The sequence below is a fragment of the Oncorhynchus keta genome, chromosome 18 (assembly GCF_023373465.1).
Source record: "Oncorhynchus keta strain PuntledgeMale-10-30-2019 chromosome 18, Oket_V2, whole genome shotgun sequence".
NCBI classification, from domain to species: Eukaryota; Metazoa; Chordata; class Actinopteri; order Salmoniformes; family Salmonidae; genus Oncorhynchus; species Oncorhynchus keta.
The window spans coordinates 22,767,556-22,781,380 of record NC_068438.1 but is presented as its reverse complement, the minus strand read 5'-3'; the positions used below and the strand labels follow the sequence as shown (position 1 = coordinate 22,781,380).

The 13,825-nt window shown below is 44.4% G+C and overlaps 2 protein-coding genes across 9 annotated transcripts in view; one reads left to right on the top strand and one right to left on the bottom strand.

Annotated features, from left to right (window-relative positions):
• Positions 1-1,037: 1,037 nt before the first annotated feature.
• On the bottom strand, positions 1,038-10,830 carry LOC127908689 (basic salivary proline-rich protein 3-like). The gene is made up of 3 exons (XM_052467641.1): positions 10,316-10,830; positions 5,964-6,071; positions 1,038-2,388 (listed from the first exon to the last, which is right to left on the bottom strand). The coding sequence occupies exons 2-3, from the start codon at positions 6,005-6,007 to the stop codon at positions 2,091-2,093; spliced, it is 342 nt and encodes a 113-aa protein (XP_052323601.1). The 5' UTR covers positions 6,008-6,071; positions 10,316-10,830; the 3' UTR covers positions 1,038-2,090.
• The window catches only part of LOC118371707 (hypermethylated in cancer 1 protein-like), an 18,291-nt gene continuing 13,546 nt past the window's right edge, over positions 9,081-13,825 (top strand). Inside the window, exon 1 of one of the 8 annotated variants that reach the window (XM_035757276.2) lies at positions 9,081-9,295. In XM_035757276.2, coding sequence (XP_035613169.2) covers positions 9,236-9,295 — 60 coding nt within the window. In that variant the 5' untranslated portion in view covers positions 9,081-9,235. Of the gene's footprint in view, positions 9,296-11,174; positions 11,369-13,825 lie in introns of those variants that run through there. The other 7 variants (XM_035757277.2, XM_035757283.2, XM_035757281.2 and 4 more) reach the window with 7 other exon arrangements.

Below are 13,825 nucleotides of genomic sequence, written 5' to 3'. Positions count from 1 at the left end.
AAATAAGTGAAGTGTGTGCTTGGTACTGCTGGGTGCTGGCCATGGTCAGAAGGAGTTAACTAACGCGACTGACTGAGGCCTGCTCTGCTTGCTGCAGGAATGTCCTGTGGTTCCCAGTTCACTGCCACCACACTTAGCTGGCTCCCACTGAAGATATAATGGGTGAGATTTTTCCGTTGGATGTGTATAAAGAGAGAGGGGGCTAGTCAAGGAGTGAGAGATAAGGGAAGAACCCATCTAGGGGTGTTCAGATGGAGAGAGAGAATGCAAAAGGGATCTATAGAACTGGTAAATTAGAATAAGAGCTGAAGAGGAAGAGGGAGAGCTAGGTGGTGTGGGTGAGGGAGAAGGAAAGCGAGAGTGTCTGGCGTTTATGGATAGCAGATGTGGCGCTGTGGGGTTTTGGCAGGGGCCAAGCACGCCTGAATCCCGCACCGGCTGGGTGGCACCGGGGTGAGAGGGAGGTCACTGCACCGCAGCACACAGCACATAAAACACAAAGAGGGAGAGAAGGGAGACTGCCTGGGCCTCACACACCAGCCTGGGACTCCAAGGCTGTGAGGGTGAGCCAATCACACTCACAAACACTATACATTCTTAGGTTGCGAAAAAACAATGATCTCTTAGACCTGGGATTTTAAAATTGGCCTGAGGTACTGCAAATGAGGTACAGCAAGGGGTCCACAATTGTGATTTTTTTTTTTTATAAATATCGCTAGCTGCAACAGAATACATACCATCGTGGATACAATTTGTATTTGTCTGTGTCCAGTATGAAGGACGTAATAGGTATTTTTATGAGTCAATGCTAACTAGCGTTAGCGCAATGGCTGCAAGTTTACAGGAAAAGTTAGCATGCTAGCTATTCCTTTGGTCCAATTCTGAGGATGTAGATAAAGGGCTTCCTTGACAAATTCTTGAACTATCCCTTTAATATGGAGGAAATGACAGTTATTGGTGCTAATTACAGGGGGTTTTCTGTATAGACAATTCTTAGGCTGGCTGTCTAAGTGGTAATTTAGTTGACACTGAAAAACAGTTTGTGTCAACTTCAACAACCAAAACCAGATAAGAAGCATGCAGAAAAGATATTGAACTATATATATTTTTTATTAATACCATCTTTGAGAACAAACAATCAAAATAAAAGCTAGACAGTCAGGGATAATATATATTTGTTTAATTAAACAGGCATTCAGGCCACATACCCATTGATTTTATTATAATGTTTGAGCAGAAGAACATAGCCTTTCGAATGGCAAAATGCATAGAATTGCAGGAAATTTGCTTTAAAACTGCTAAATTTTCTCTGAGCTCCATGCCAAACTGTAGAATTGGTGAAAATTTGCTTTACAACAGCAAAATGCTCTCTACGCCGACAAGATAACTTTCCCGTTCTAGTTAATAGACTACGTTAGAGTGAACTCTGGAGACGTCAAAATAATGAAACTATCTACCAAAAATGTTCATTTAAGGGTTACGGTATAGGCTGGCATAAGCTAAGGAAAACAAACACAATTTAATTTTATCGATGGCAATTTGAATGCAGAGATACCGTGACAAGATCCTGAGGCCCGTTGTCGTGCCATTCATTCACTGCTATCACCTTGTGTTTCAGCATGATAATGGAAGCTGAAAATGTCCCAGTTCTTCCATGGCCTGCATACTCACCAGACATATCACCAATTGAGCACGTTTGGTATGCTCCGGATCGATGTGTATGACAGCGTGTTACAGTTCCCGCCAATATCCAGCAACTTCACAAAGCCATTGAAGAGGAGTGGGACAACATTCCACAGGCCACAATCAACAGCCTGATCAACTCTATCAGAAGGAGATGTGTGGCGCTGCATGAGGCAAATGGTGGTCATACCAGATACTGAATGATTTTCTGATCCACGCCCCTTCTTTTTTTAAGGTATTTGTGACCAACAGATGCATATCTGTATTTCCAGTCATGTGAAATCCATAGATTAGGACCTAATGCATTTATTTAAATTGACTGATTTCCTTGTATGAACTGTTACTCAGTAAACTTTGAAATTGTTGCATGTTGCATTTATATTTTTGTTCAGTGTATTATTATTTTTTCATAACAGATGATGGGAGTCCCTGGGTCGCCGGTTTGCCTGGGCGGGGGTCCCTGGTTCGCCGGTTTGCCTGGGCGGGGGTCCCTGGTTCGCCGGTTTGCCTGGGCGGGGGTCCCTGGGTCGCCGGTTTGCCTGGGCGGGGGTCCCTGGTTCGCCGGTTTGCCTGGGCGGGGGTCCCTGGTTCGCCGGTTTGCCTGGGCGGGGGTCCCTGGGTCGCCGGTTTGCCTGGGCGGGGGTCCCTGGGTCGCCGGTTTTCCTGGGCGGGGGTCCCTGGGTCGCCGGTTTGCCTGGGCGGGGACTGGAGGCGGGGACCAGTCTTAGACCACTAGAAATCTAGTAAACTCGTAAATGATCAGTGCATCAAACAGTTAAGTAATGACACAGATTTCTTATGTCAAATGGATCAGTAATGTTCCCTCAGTGGTCGGTTCTCCATACAGTGAAACATATCATTTGATAATGTGGGTAGACTGGGAATGTTCAGCCACACCATAGCTCTGCATTGAACTCATGGCAGGATTGTTACAACGATGCTAGAAAGTAGGCCAACCACATGTGGTCTGACCCATTCTTACACTGTCTATTTTCTTATTATCAATCCATCCTCAACACTTTAACACTGCGAACATACCAGACTAGGGCTGATAGAGGATCACACCGGACACATCTCTTACCTCAAACTACCACTCTCACCATTAAGATATCACAATGTCTTATCATAAATCCTGTATTTCCCCCCGATTGAATATACTCTCCCAAACTTTTCTATCACCTCACACTTTATTTTGCTCTTTCCTTTACGATATCCCACCCTCTCTTTCTTGTTCCCCTTCTTTCTCCCCCTTAGCCTGGTCCTGACTCCCTGGTTCCTGGGGCCTGGCCAAGGCGTGTGTCCCTGGAGGAGCCAGCAAGGAGATGGAGAGAGGGGGCAGCGAGGGGGTGAAGAGACAGGCTCCAAAACCACAGCTGCAGCAGTCTTTCCTTCCCTTCCTCTCTCTCTCTCTCTCTCTGTCTCTCTCTCTCTCTCCTGTCCTCTTCCCTTCCTCTCTGTCTCTCTCTCTCTCTCTCCTGTCCTCTTTCCCTTCCCTTCCCTTCCTCTCTCTCTCTCTCTCTCTCTCTCTCTCTCTCTCTCTCTCTCTCTCTCTCTCTCTCTCTCTCTCTCTCTCTCTCTCTCTCTCTCTCTCTCTCTCTCTCTCTCTCTCTCTCTCTCTCTCTCTCTCTCTCTCCTGTCCTCTTTCCCTTCCCTTCACGTTGTAAGGAACTGGCCTGGCACACTCCCCAGCTCTGCCATTAATCAGGGAGTGAGGGGTAGTTCAGTGTGTGTGTGTGTGTGTGTGTGTGTGTGTGTGTGTGTGTGTGTGTGTGTGTGTGTGTGTGTGTGTGTGTGTGTGTGTGTGTGTGTGTGTGTGTGTGTGTGTGTGTGTGTGTGTGTGCGTGTGTGTGTTTGTGTGTGTGCGCACATGTGGCTGAATGTGTGTGTTTATGCGTATGTTTGTGTGTGCTGATAGAGAGCTGGATGGAATGGGGGTGATGGTACAGAGACCAGGACCTCCCAACAAAGCTGAAGAGTTCACCCAGCGAGCGAAAGGGAGGGAGGCTGACAGACAAAAAGCCTGGTGTACAGATTGTGACTGCCAGTGAGAGACAGAGGACGAGCTAGATGATCTACAGAGAGGCAGAGATGGTCCAGGCCTTTCCCTATGTACATGACCCACATTCTTCAGGCAGAGAAGTGATGGGACTGTCTGTTATCCCCAGAATGACTCTTCTGCCCAAGACCAACATAACATTGTAAATACCTTTCACGAACACTTTGAGAATGTTCATGTGTGTGCAGCAGAGTGCAAATCAGGGACAAGACGCAAGTGTGTACGACAGGTAAGAAAGTACAGACATCATTATACAGGGACAGTTCCCTGAAGGAAAGCAGTTCATACAAAGTCCATGAGACCCCCCTCCAGTCCATGCCCCTCCGCCCTCCCTGTTCTATTCCCTCCCCTCCCTCCCCCTCCCTCTCCAGTCCATGCCCCTCCGCCCTCCCTGCTCAACTCCCTCCCCTCCCTCCCCCTCCAGTCCATGCCCCTCCGCCCTCCCTGTTCAACTCCCTCCCCTCCCTCCCCCTCCAGTCCATGCCCCTCCGCCCTCCCTCTTCAACTCCCTCCCCCTCCAGTCCATGCCCCTCCGCCCTCCCTCTTCAACTCCCCTCCCCCTCCAGTCCATGCCCCTCCGCCCTCCCTCTTCAACTCCCCTCCCTCCCCTCATCCTCCAGGCCATGCCCCTCCGCCCTCCCTCTTCAACTCCCCTCCCTCCCCTCCTCCTCCAGGCCATGCCCCTCCGCCCTCCCTCTTCAACTCCCCTCCCTCCCCTCATCCTCCAGTCCATGCCTCTCCGCCCTCCCTCTTCAACTCCCCTCCCTCCCCTCATCCTCCAGGCCATGCCCCTCCGCCCTCCCTCTTCAACTCCCCTCCTTCCCCCCCTCATCCTCCAGTCCATGCCCCTCCGCCCTCCCTCTTCAACTCCCCTCCCTCCCCTCATCCTCCAGTCCATGCCCCTCCGCCCTCCCTCTTCAACTCCCCTCCCTCCCCCTCATCCTCCAGTCCATGCCCCTCCGCCCTCCCTCTTCAACTCCCCTCCCTCCCCCCTCATCCTCCAGTCCATGCCCCTCTCCCCTCTCTTCCCTGATTATCCAGGTGGGAGTGAAATGTGAAGAAAAAAAAACACTTCCAACCTGCTCACCCCCCAACGGGCCTCCCAGAATGCCTATCTGCTGACATCACTAAGCAGAGACCTGGCAAGCCAATCTCTTTCCTGCTCTGTTCTGCTCTCCCCTTTCCTCTTGCTCTCGCTAGCGCTCCCTGCTTCCTGCCCTCATGATGTCACACACCATATGGTTTTCAGCGAGTATCAAGCCGGAAAAGAGATTTAGTCGGCCGAGAGGAGAGGAGAGAAAAGGAGGGGGGTGGAGAGGGTGTGTGGTGTACGTAGGACACTGAAAACAAAAGTTTGCTCTGTAAGTGGAAGGTAAAAGGAGAGGAGGAGGAGAAGAATAGGGGGTGAGAAGGAGAGGGTGAGAGGTAGAGGGGGTTTGAACTAGAGGGGGTGAGAAGGAAGAGGAGGTGAGAAGGGAAGGGCTATGCTGTGTGAGGCTAATGAGGACCAGAGACCACTCAGCGGACAGCCATATGCACCACAGACACCCAGCAGGCTGGCCTGCTCACACACGCACGCATGCACGCACGCACGCAGGCACGCTCGCACACACACACACGCACGCTCGCACACACACACACACACACACACACACACACACACACACACACACACACACACACACACACACACACACACACACACACACACACACACACACACACACACACACACATTGGGATTACCAATATACTCCCCCTGCATGATGATCCACAGGAACCAACAAACTGTAGGTGCTGGGGCAGCCCTGAGGGACAGGACTGGCAGCTGCACACCTCTGGAGCTACCCCAACCAACACTTCCACCTTGAGTGATAAACGTATCAAACGTATACGTTATGATAAACATACATTTTCACACATCTGCAGTATGATTTGCAGAGATATTTCAATGCCACCAATTTACTCTTACCATAGCCATTTCTCTGAGAGATGAATCTCCTACTATGCCTGTATTATCATAACTCATCCATGACTATTTCTAATCTGGATTTTTTTATGGCAAGATAATTGCTCACCACAGAGGGTGAACTAGAATAGCGACCAAACAACACAACAGCTCAGGATTCAAATGACATGCCTTGCACGCCTATCCTCTAAAACTGTCCCAAAGCTGCTCATTACATTGACTTAAGAGAAGGGTGTGATTCAATGTTGAGCCTACCGTTCAATCTCTGGTGTAGGGTTGGTTCTCCAGGGGGAGTGCATTTGATAAGGACCGTGGCCATGTCCGCAGGGAGGGCAGGAGAGAAGGAAGAGTGGGATGATGAGCCTGGGTCAAAGAGAGAGAGAGAGAGAGAGAGAGAGAGAGAGAGAGAGAGAGAGAGAGAGAGAGAGAGAGAGAGAGAGAGAGAGAGAGAGAGAGAATGAGCAGACTGCCCTGAGAGAGAAAAATATAGAAAGTGGGAGAGAAAGACCCTTGGAAGGTTGGACTGGGAGCAGAGTGACGATAGATTCATCTGGTCTTGGTGTCTGGAGTAGGGCTGTGGGGTGCTAACTGCTAAGATGGCTGCAGGCGAACCATTCTATCCCCTGGTCCATCCCGCTCTGCTCTGCTCTGTACTGTCTTGACTGCAGCAGGCCACCTGCCAGACAATAATGGAGGAATAATAACTTGATTGGAATGTTATTAGTCACTCTGAGCGCAAATTGAAACAAGGTGCTCTGAGCCTTGGAGGGCTGGCGCCCTCGTATCTCCTCCTCACAACTGTCTGCAAAAAATTCCTAACTCATGTTGGGTCTACATCCATCCAAGTTGATCCAACCCTGCTCTAAAAACACACACACACAAACACAAAATTGCAGCCCTGACACAGTCGTAAATACACTGAGTGCACAAACATTAGGAACACCTGCTCTTTCCATGACATAGACTGAAGTGCCTTTGAACGGGGTATGGTAGTAGGTGCTAGGCGCACCGGTTTGAGTATGTCAAGAACTGTAACACTGCTGGGTTTTTCACACTCAACATTTTCCCATGTGTATCAAGAAAGGTCCACCACCCAAAGGACATCCAGCCAACTTGACACAACTGTGGGAAGCATTGGCGTCAACATGGGCCAGCATCCCTGTCGAAAGCTTTTGACACCTTGTAGAATCCATGCCCTGACAAATTGAATCTGTTCTGAGGGCAAAAGAGGTTGCAACTCAATATTAGGAAGGTGACCCTGGAGGAAGTGGCTATGTATTCTGCATATACTCTCTCTCTCTGTCGCTTTTTCTCTCTGTCTCTCTCCCTCTCTCTCTCTCTCCCGCTCTCTCTCTCTCTCTGTTTTGTGTTCCAGCTCAGCACTCCTCAAACACAGTCCTTAATTCAATCATTGCTTACACCAGCAATTTGGAAGCTTTCTCAGTTCATTAAGAGTTCATTCAGTGTTTTAGATTTGTCCCACACCAGATTATGGTAAATTGTGTTTTAAAAAACTGAAGTTAAATGTCCAGTGCAGGCCTCTGGAGAGTGCTTGACATCTCAGATAAGGCCCTGTCTGGGAAGACCACTATTATATCCAAACAGAGAGAGAAGAGAGGGGAGGGAAGAGAGAAGTGTACTTTAGGTCTACCTAACCAAATCAGCCACAGTAGGAAGAGAAGTGAGAAACGTAATGTTGGCCTACCCAACAACCCACTTTTTCTGACAGTCTTGTTTTTTCTTATGCTGTGATATTCAGTACAAATACTAATATGTGTTTTACAACCACAACAAAACAACAACATTTGAATTAATAAAATGGTGTACTATACTATGAAAATGTATTGAAGCTCTCTCACAGATCCTTAGATGGCCCATATCCTTGTTTGGTTCCATTCTGCCCACCACTGTGACTGAGGTTATCAACAGTTCATCATGGGAACCTGGAAGTGAGAGACAATACCTCCTCTCTCTCCTCTCCACCAAGCCAGGCCCGAGGCCTCAAGTGACTTTGACCACTCTAATGAAACAGCAGCCAGCAGCATCTTGAACTTGGATAATACCAAGAGGAAGACCCTGGATCAGAAGATTGTCAGCTGCTATTGTGATTGAAATACCACAGCACACGTTGGCTGAGACACGAATAGGCTTCTGCCCGGTAAGTGTCCTACTGAATCAACATCTTTTGTCTAAAGCGCAGCAACAAGATAATGATGGTGAAATAATCAGGGATCCGTCCAGTGGTGTTCATAAATACCTGTAGCAGCTCTTATCATATTGACATGGTGTTGGTCAGACAATGGGAGGATTGGGTGTTGGAGGGAGCAGTCACAATCCACAGCAAGGCCTATACAATCTTCTATAGGGAACGGTTGAGTCGTTGTGATCATAAAAGATAAGACTGATTGAAACTCACTTTCAGTGACTCACTGATTGACCAAAATAACTACATCGACTTAATCAAATGTCTTCTGGAAACCTTGTTGATTTCTGTCATGCACAGTAAATATGTATTTTAGACACCTGCTAAATATTTGGTAGTTAGCACTATCAAATGACAAGTTTAGACTCCTGCTAAATATTTGGTAGTTAGCACTATCAAATGACAAGTTTAGACTCCTGCTAAATATTTGGTAGTTAGCACTATCAAATGACAAGTTTAGACTCCTGCTAAATATTTGGTAGTTAGCACTATCAAATGACAAGTTTAGACTCATGCATTTACAAACAAGTTGACATACCATTTCCTGTTCAAAATAACAGTTTGTCTAAAATAGACAGGATATGTTCATATGAACAACATATTAACCTCAATGTATCTGATTTTAATAATCCATCTAATTTAGCAAAAAAGGGTAATGTTTTTGGTACAGTTTTAGATATTTTCTAAATGATGGATTATATAGATAGTTAAAATGATTGTGCCCATGTTTGTGTCATTATTAAGGGGAAGGGGAAGAAATGACATCACATTAGAAAGTTTTGGAACAAATTATGACTGATATCGGTATGGTTTTGTGTGCTTTACTGATGGGTTGATCTGTTCTATGCGAAATCCATTGAGGTTGCCCCATTACACTGGCATGTCTGTTAATACAGTGAATCTGACAGAAAATGTTCACATACAGCTTGGAGTATGGATAAAGTATATACACTGAAAAAACAAAGCAATAGTGTAATATGGATTTTTCATAATTCCAAATATAATATAAGCACAAAGTGCAAATGAACTGGTTTAGCAGTGAATGACGGTACCTTTACGCAACGAAGGCTGCTGCTGCTGCGCATTACATCCTAGAATGCCAACCATTGGGTGTCGCTGTGGGCGCATCCACCCCGCCATAAACCTTGGTCTGATCCGACCCTGACCAAATCTGAAGAGGTGTCTGATATAGTACTACAGCACGTGAGAAATTAAAGAGTGTGCGGGACAGAGAGAACGGGCGAGCAGTGATAGAGAACAGGAGAAAGCACGGAAGAGGTTGCTAATAGCACGGAATTTTGGGCGAGTGAGCGTGGAAGTCTGGATGGGGGAATCCCGAGGAGGAGAACTCACAAACGGCCACGACACCAGACATGAATCCGAGGTGGGTAAATGACAGATGTGAGAGAGATAGAGAGAACGCGATGCCCTCCACTAGCCTCATGCATATTGACATCCCGTCTGGATACTTACTGCGACTTTAGGTGCATTTAGTCAGTGAAGGCAATAGGCTATAAAAGCCCCCCTACTTAAGTATATATTTATAAACTTTTTAAAAAACATTTGTGTCTGACAGCTGGCAAGTATAGACTAAATTTACGCGTCCGGAGCTGGCATGTTATATCGCATTTTTAAAACGTTATATTATCGTGAGGTTGCTTAAAACAAAATCTTTCGTGAGCATCTCTAGGCCTATCTGAAAGAATCTATTGAAGACAAGTTGCATTTTTTTTCCTGGAATGATTCGAGAGAGGAAACATGCCTTAGTAATTCAAAATAATGTTGTTAACGTATTAAGATGTTCGCGATAAGGGCAAAGGCCCATTCGCAGTGACAACTAACAGAAAGATTGAATAATTAGTAGCCAAAGATTGTATACATATAGTCAATTGATAGAAAAAAAGTTATTTGACATATGCTTAGCTTCTAAAAGTTGTACAACTGATGTAAATGACAAAAGCTGGTTGAGAGAGATTTCATGATTTTCAGACTGTCAGCCAATAGTGCAACTATAACTGTGTACTAAAAATAGCAACGCCTAGGCTAAAATAATTTGTTATTGTACAAACATGATCAATTTCAGAAGTGTGTACTACTGTGTGTGGAACACTGAATTACTATAGGTCTGAAAACAAAAACAAACCTGCATAAAAGCCCTAAACAACCCTAACAGCTTCATTATGAATATATTGTAATTATGTTGAGCTAATTTACAGTACAATTTATGTGTACACTTAATCACCTGTTACTGCGTATATATTTAGCCTACCAAAAACATAGAGGTACCTTTTCCGTTCCAAAATAGGCCCACGTTTTACGCACGAAACAACGTTTACGCGCGAAAACAAATAAGACCAATGACTACACCACTAGGTTACTATTTAGTGGATGGTTGCAGGATTACCTTATAGTTATATTTGATGGATGGATAAAAATATCAGGGGACAGAGTTCTGCTCCTCCCCGCCCACCTCTGTCAGTGCGCAGAGTCTCGCAGGATATGGACTGTGGCAGTTTACTTACTGCTTGTCTTTACGTAAGCAGGTGAGACTCGTTAGGCCTTGGGCTACAAACACTTGACACCAAACTCTAATGATGAGGTGGCTCTAAGTTAGCCAATGAGGGTTGGACTGTAGAATGTCACATCCGTATAGGATATCAAAGGTTCACTCACTAGGACTAGTACACAATTTTACTAGGACTAGTACACATTTTAAGCACTATCATAAGATTAACCTTATCAGTAGGTTTAATTGAAATATCCATTAACTAAAAGGGTGTAGTGTTGTAGATCAGTTTCAGTCAAATGGCATAAGAATAAACCAGCCATCATCTATCGGTGTGTAGGCTATTTCCTCATAGTCTAATTGTTGACAATATGCATTTTTGTTACGGGTCTCATATGTCTCCAAACTTCAGTTCAGTGTAGGACTGCAGTGGGCCGTGTGATATACAATAAAGACCTGTCTCTTTAAGACGAAGCCGCGATGTGTTGTGAAGTTCAAGTGGGGGTCAGTTGAAGTTCCTGCCCTGGAGTTTACCTTTTAGTTTTATTAAAGACTGACATCACATGGGGCGCTAAAACACTTAGGGTGCATAGAGGCTCCATTATCATCCCCGCGCACGTTATTGCCTCGAAACAAAACAAATGCCGAGGAAATTACAAAATAAAATAGGAGGAAACTGATGCTGGACTAAAGCACGTATTTTTTATAGGAAGGGTGAGAAAGAGAGGGAGTGGGGAGGGGCAGGGAGAGAGAGAGAGAGTGTACGAAGAGAGTAACAAGAAATTCATAGCAATTAATAATAAAAAGAGTTGGCAGTCGTGCTTGGAAAACTGGCATGGTTTTTGGAGGCTGGCAGTTCAAAGTTGAAACGTCAGAAATTACTCCAAAAGACTGTTGAGATGATCATTAAGGGAGATTTAGATCGGGTGGCAGAAGAGATCGGGCATCCAGGTAACGTTTCAATACCAGCTTTTTAAAGTCCAGCACAGCTACAGATAAGGCAACATTATTGAGACCAATATTTAACTTTTTAGCGATCTTTATGTGAACATACGGGGTTTATCGCGCGTTTAGTGTTTGGTTAATTTGTGTGTCTTTTTTAAAGCAAAACATAATCGCGTTTTCCTAATTTTGCGATGGAACCTCTTAGTCTATATATTTTTGTTTGTAAAAAGAAATGGTTGCTTATGTGAGGTATCTTTGGTTTAATTCAAACATTCTCATGTCCACTTGACCAAACTACGAATATCCTACATAACTGTATCATGCTAATAAATGGATCACTGGACTAAGTTCTGTAAAGCTACAGCAAGGTAAGATTTCTGTTGGATTATTTGCTGTGAAGTAGGCTTAGCCTATATGCCACCTATTGCCATCAGATGGTTGTGTAGTTATCTAGTCGTATACAGAAAACAGTGTAGTTAAGTCTCTGGGTGTTCAGCATGAAGCCTCATCCTCAGTCAGAGGTAGGTTGATGCGGTGGGTCTCGGTGCGGAGTTCACACCCCACCACCGTGCAGCTATAGATCACAGCTCGCCTAGCATCGGACTAATGAAGGGTTCATGGCACTTCTCATGGAGTTGATTTCATATTAGGGAGAGCGATGCTTTATCTTCTGTACCTGTTCCGTTCCTCTCCCAAACCCTCTGTACCTTTATATGACAACATTTAAGTGCTGTCGTTTATTTAAACGTTCTGTTTAGATAAATGACAGCACTTAAATGTACAGAGAGTGTATGAAATACAATGAATCCATCAAAAACATTTTGACAACACGTTACGCATGTATAGGCCTATGTCATAGGCAATCACTAATCTACAGTTATTTCGATGAAATGTAGGGCTGCTTGAATTTCCCTTTGTACATTGTTTGTGGAGGGGATTTAGTGTAGACTCATGTGGTTATCTGACTGAGATAACGATGGTGATTTGTCTAATGCGAGGACAAGATTACAAGAGTAGGGATGAGAGAAGGCGAGGTTTAGGATACCAAATCATGTATATCATGTTAAAATTGTTTTGTTGTGGAAAATGTATCCTATCTTTTAAAGAAAATAGGCCTATAAACCTGAATAACAAATTACTTCTCAAATGGTCAATTTCTTAATAAACAACGTATTTATTAAGACATGTTGTAAAGGTCTATAGCCTAATGGACGCATTGAGTATACATATCATTACATTTTCTAAAAAAGTTGACAGGGCTCAGGAGTAGGCGAGTCTATTTTGTTAAAAGGACTTTGAGTTTGTAGGCCTATAGTCCTACTTCTCCTCTCGGTGTGTATTCAATCAAATCTAATGATTTAGTTAAGACATGGTTGCATAAAACTAGACTTATCTTTTACAACTTTACAAACTTTACTGCAGGCAAAATATAGTTTTAAAAATGAGGCACATTTTTAAGTAAGTATTGTTGGCTTTTCTTATACAAGTTAGTAGTGACAAGGAAACTAACAGCAAAAACCTATTATAAAAAAATACAAACATATTTTTTAAGAAACCATTTTTCTCTGTCCATCGATAGGCCTTGAGTACTTTGATTTGGTTTTTGAGACATCGCTATAACAATTATGGTAATAAGGGATCGTTTTGTCAATTTGACAACTGCTATCACTGTGGCTCTGAGAAAGATGCACATTTAATAACGGGGGATCGTGTGAACATGTCTACGGCGGGATTATGAAAGGAAATCTGGGGGTCTGTATTCTAGAGAGACGAGGCGCGCAACTCGGGAGTTTCAGCTGAGTGTCTCATTTGAAATGCCCCTTATAAGGAAGTCAACGACAGCGCGAATCAAATTCATATCCAAGATAAAGGCGTAGTTGCGTTGATAAGGTGACAGACTCATTTTGGCGGCTGTGTCTAACCATCTAAACTCACTTATCTAGCCTTCTGACTATAGAGGAAGTGTAAAATGCAAATGTCTCTGGCCTTGTCTAAAATCAAACAATGTCGATATAATTCGAGCCATCTCTCTGCACTGTTTAGGCTAAGCGCAGGACACCCAGCCCTTAGGCTACTTATAAAGCCTCAAGTGTGGGTTTCATTAAATAAGGTTTCATGCTCTACTGCTTTTATACAACCCATTCACAAAAAGATCCTGCTACGTAAGGCCTTATAAGCTATAGAGCTCAGCGGCTCACAGATTTTCCTTGTGGTTTGACAGGGTTCATGCTACGCCAGTAAACAAAATGACAACTGCAATGATAGATAGTATTTCACAGCATCAAAAAAACAAACGGTTTAGCTATTTCCCCAAATGTTCGTTTTTTACTCGAAACATTCATTTAGAATAGACTAAATAAAGCTTGCCTTAAACACAATTAGCATTTAATTTGCTGTCATTAAGTAGATATATTTTTCTTTGCAACGTTAATTTATTATTATGTGCCTTAAATAAAAAATTCT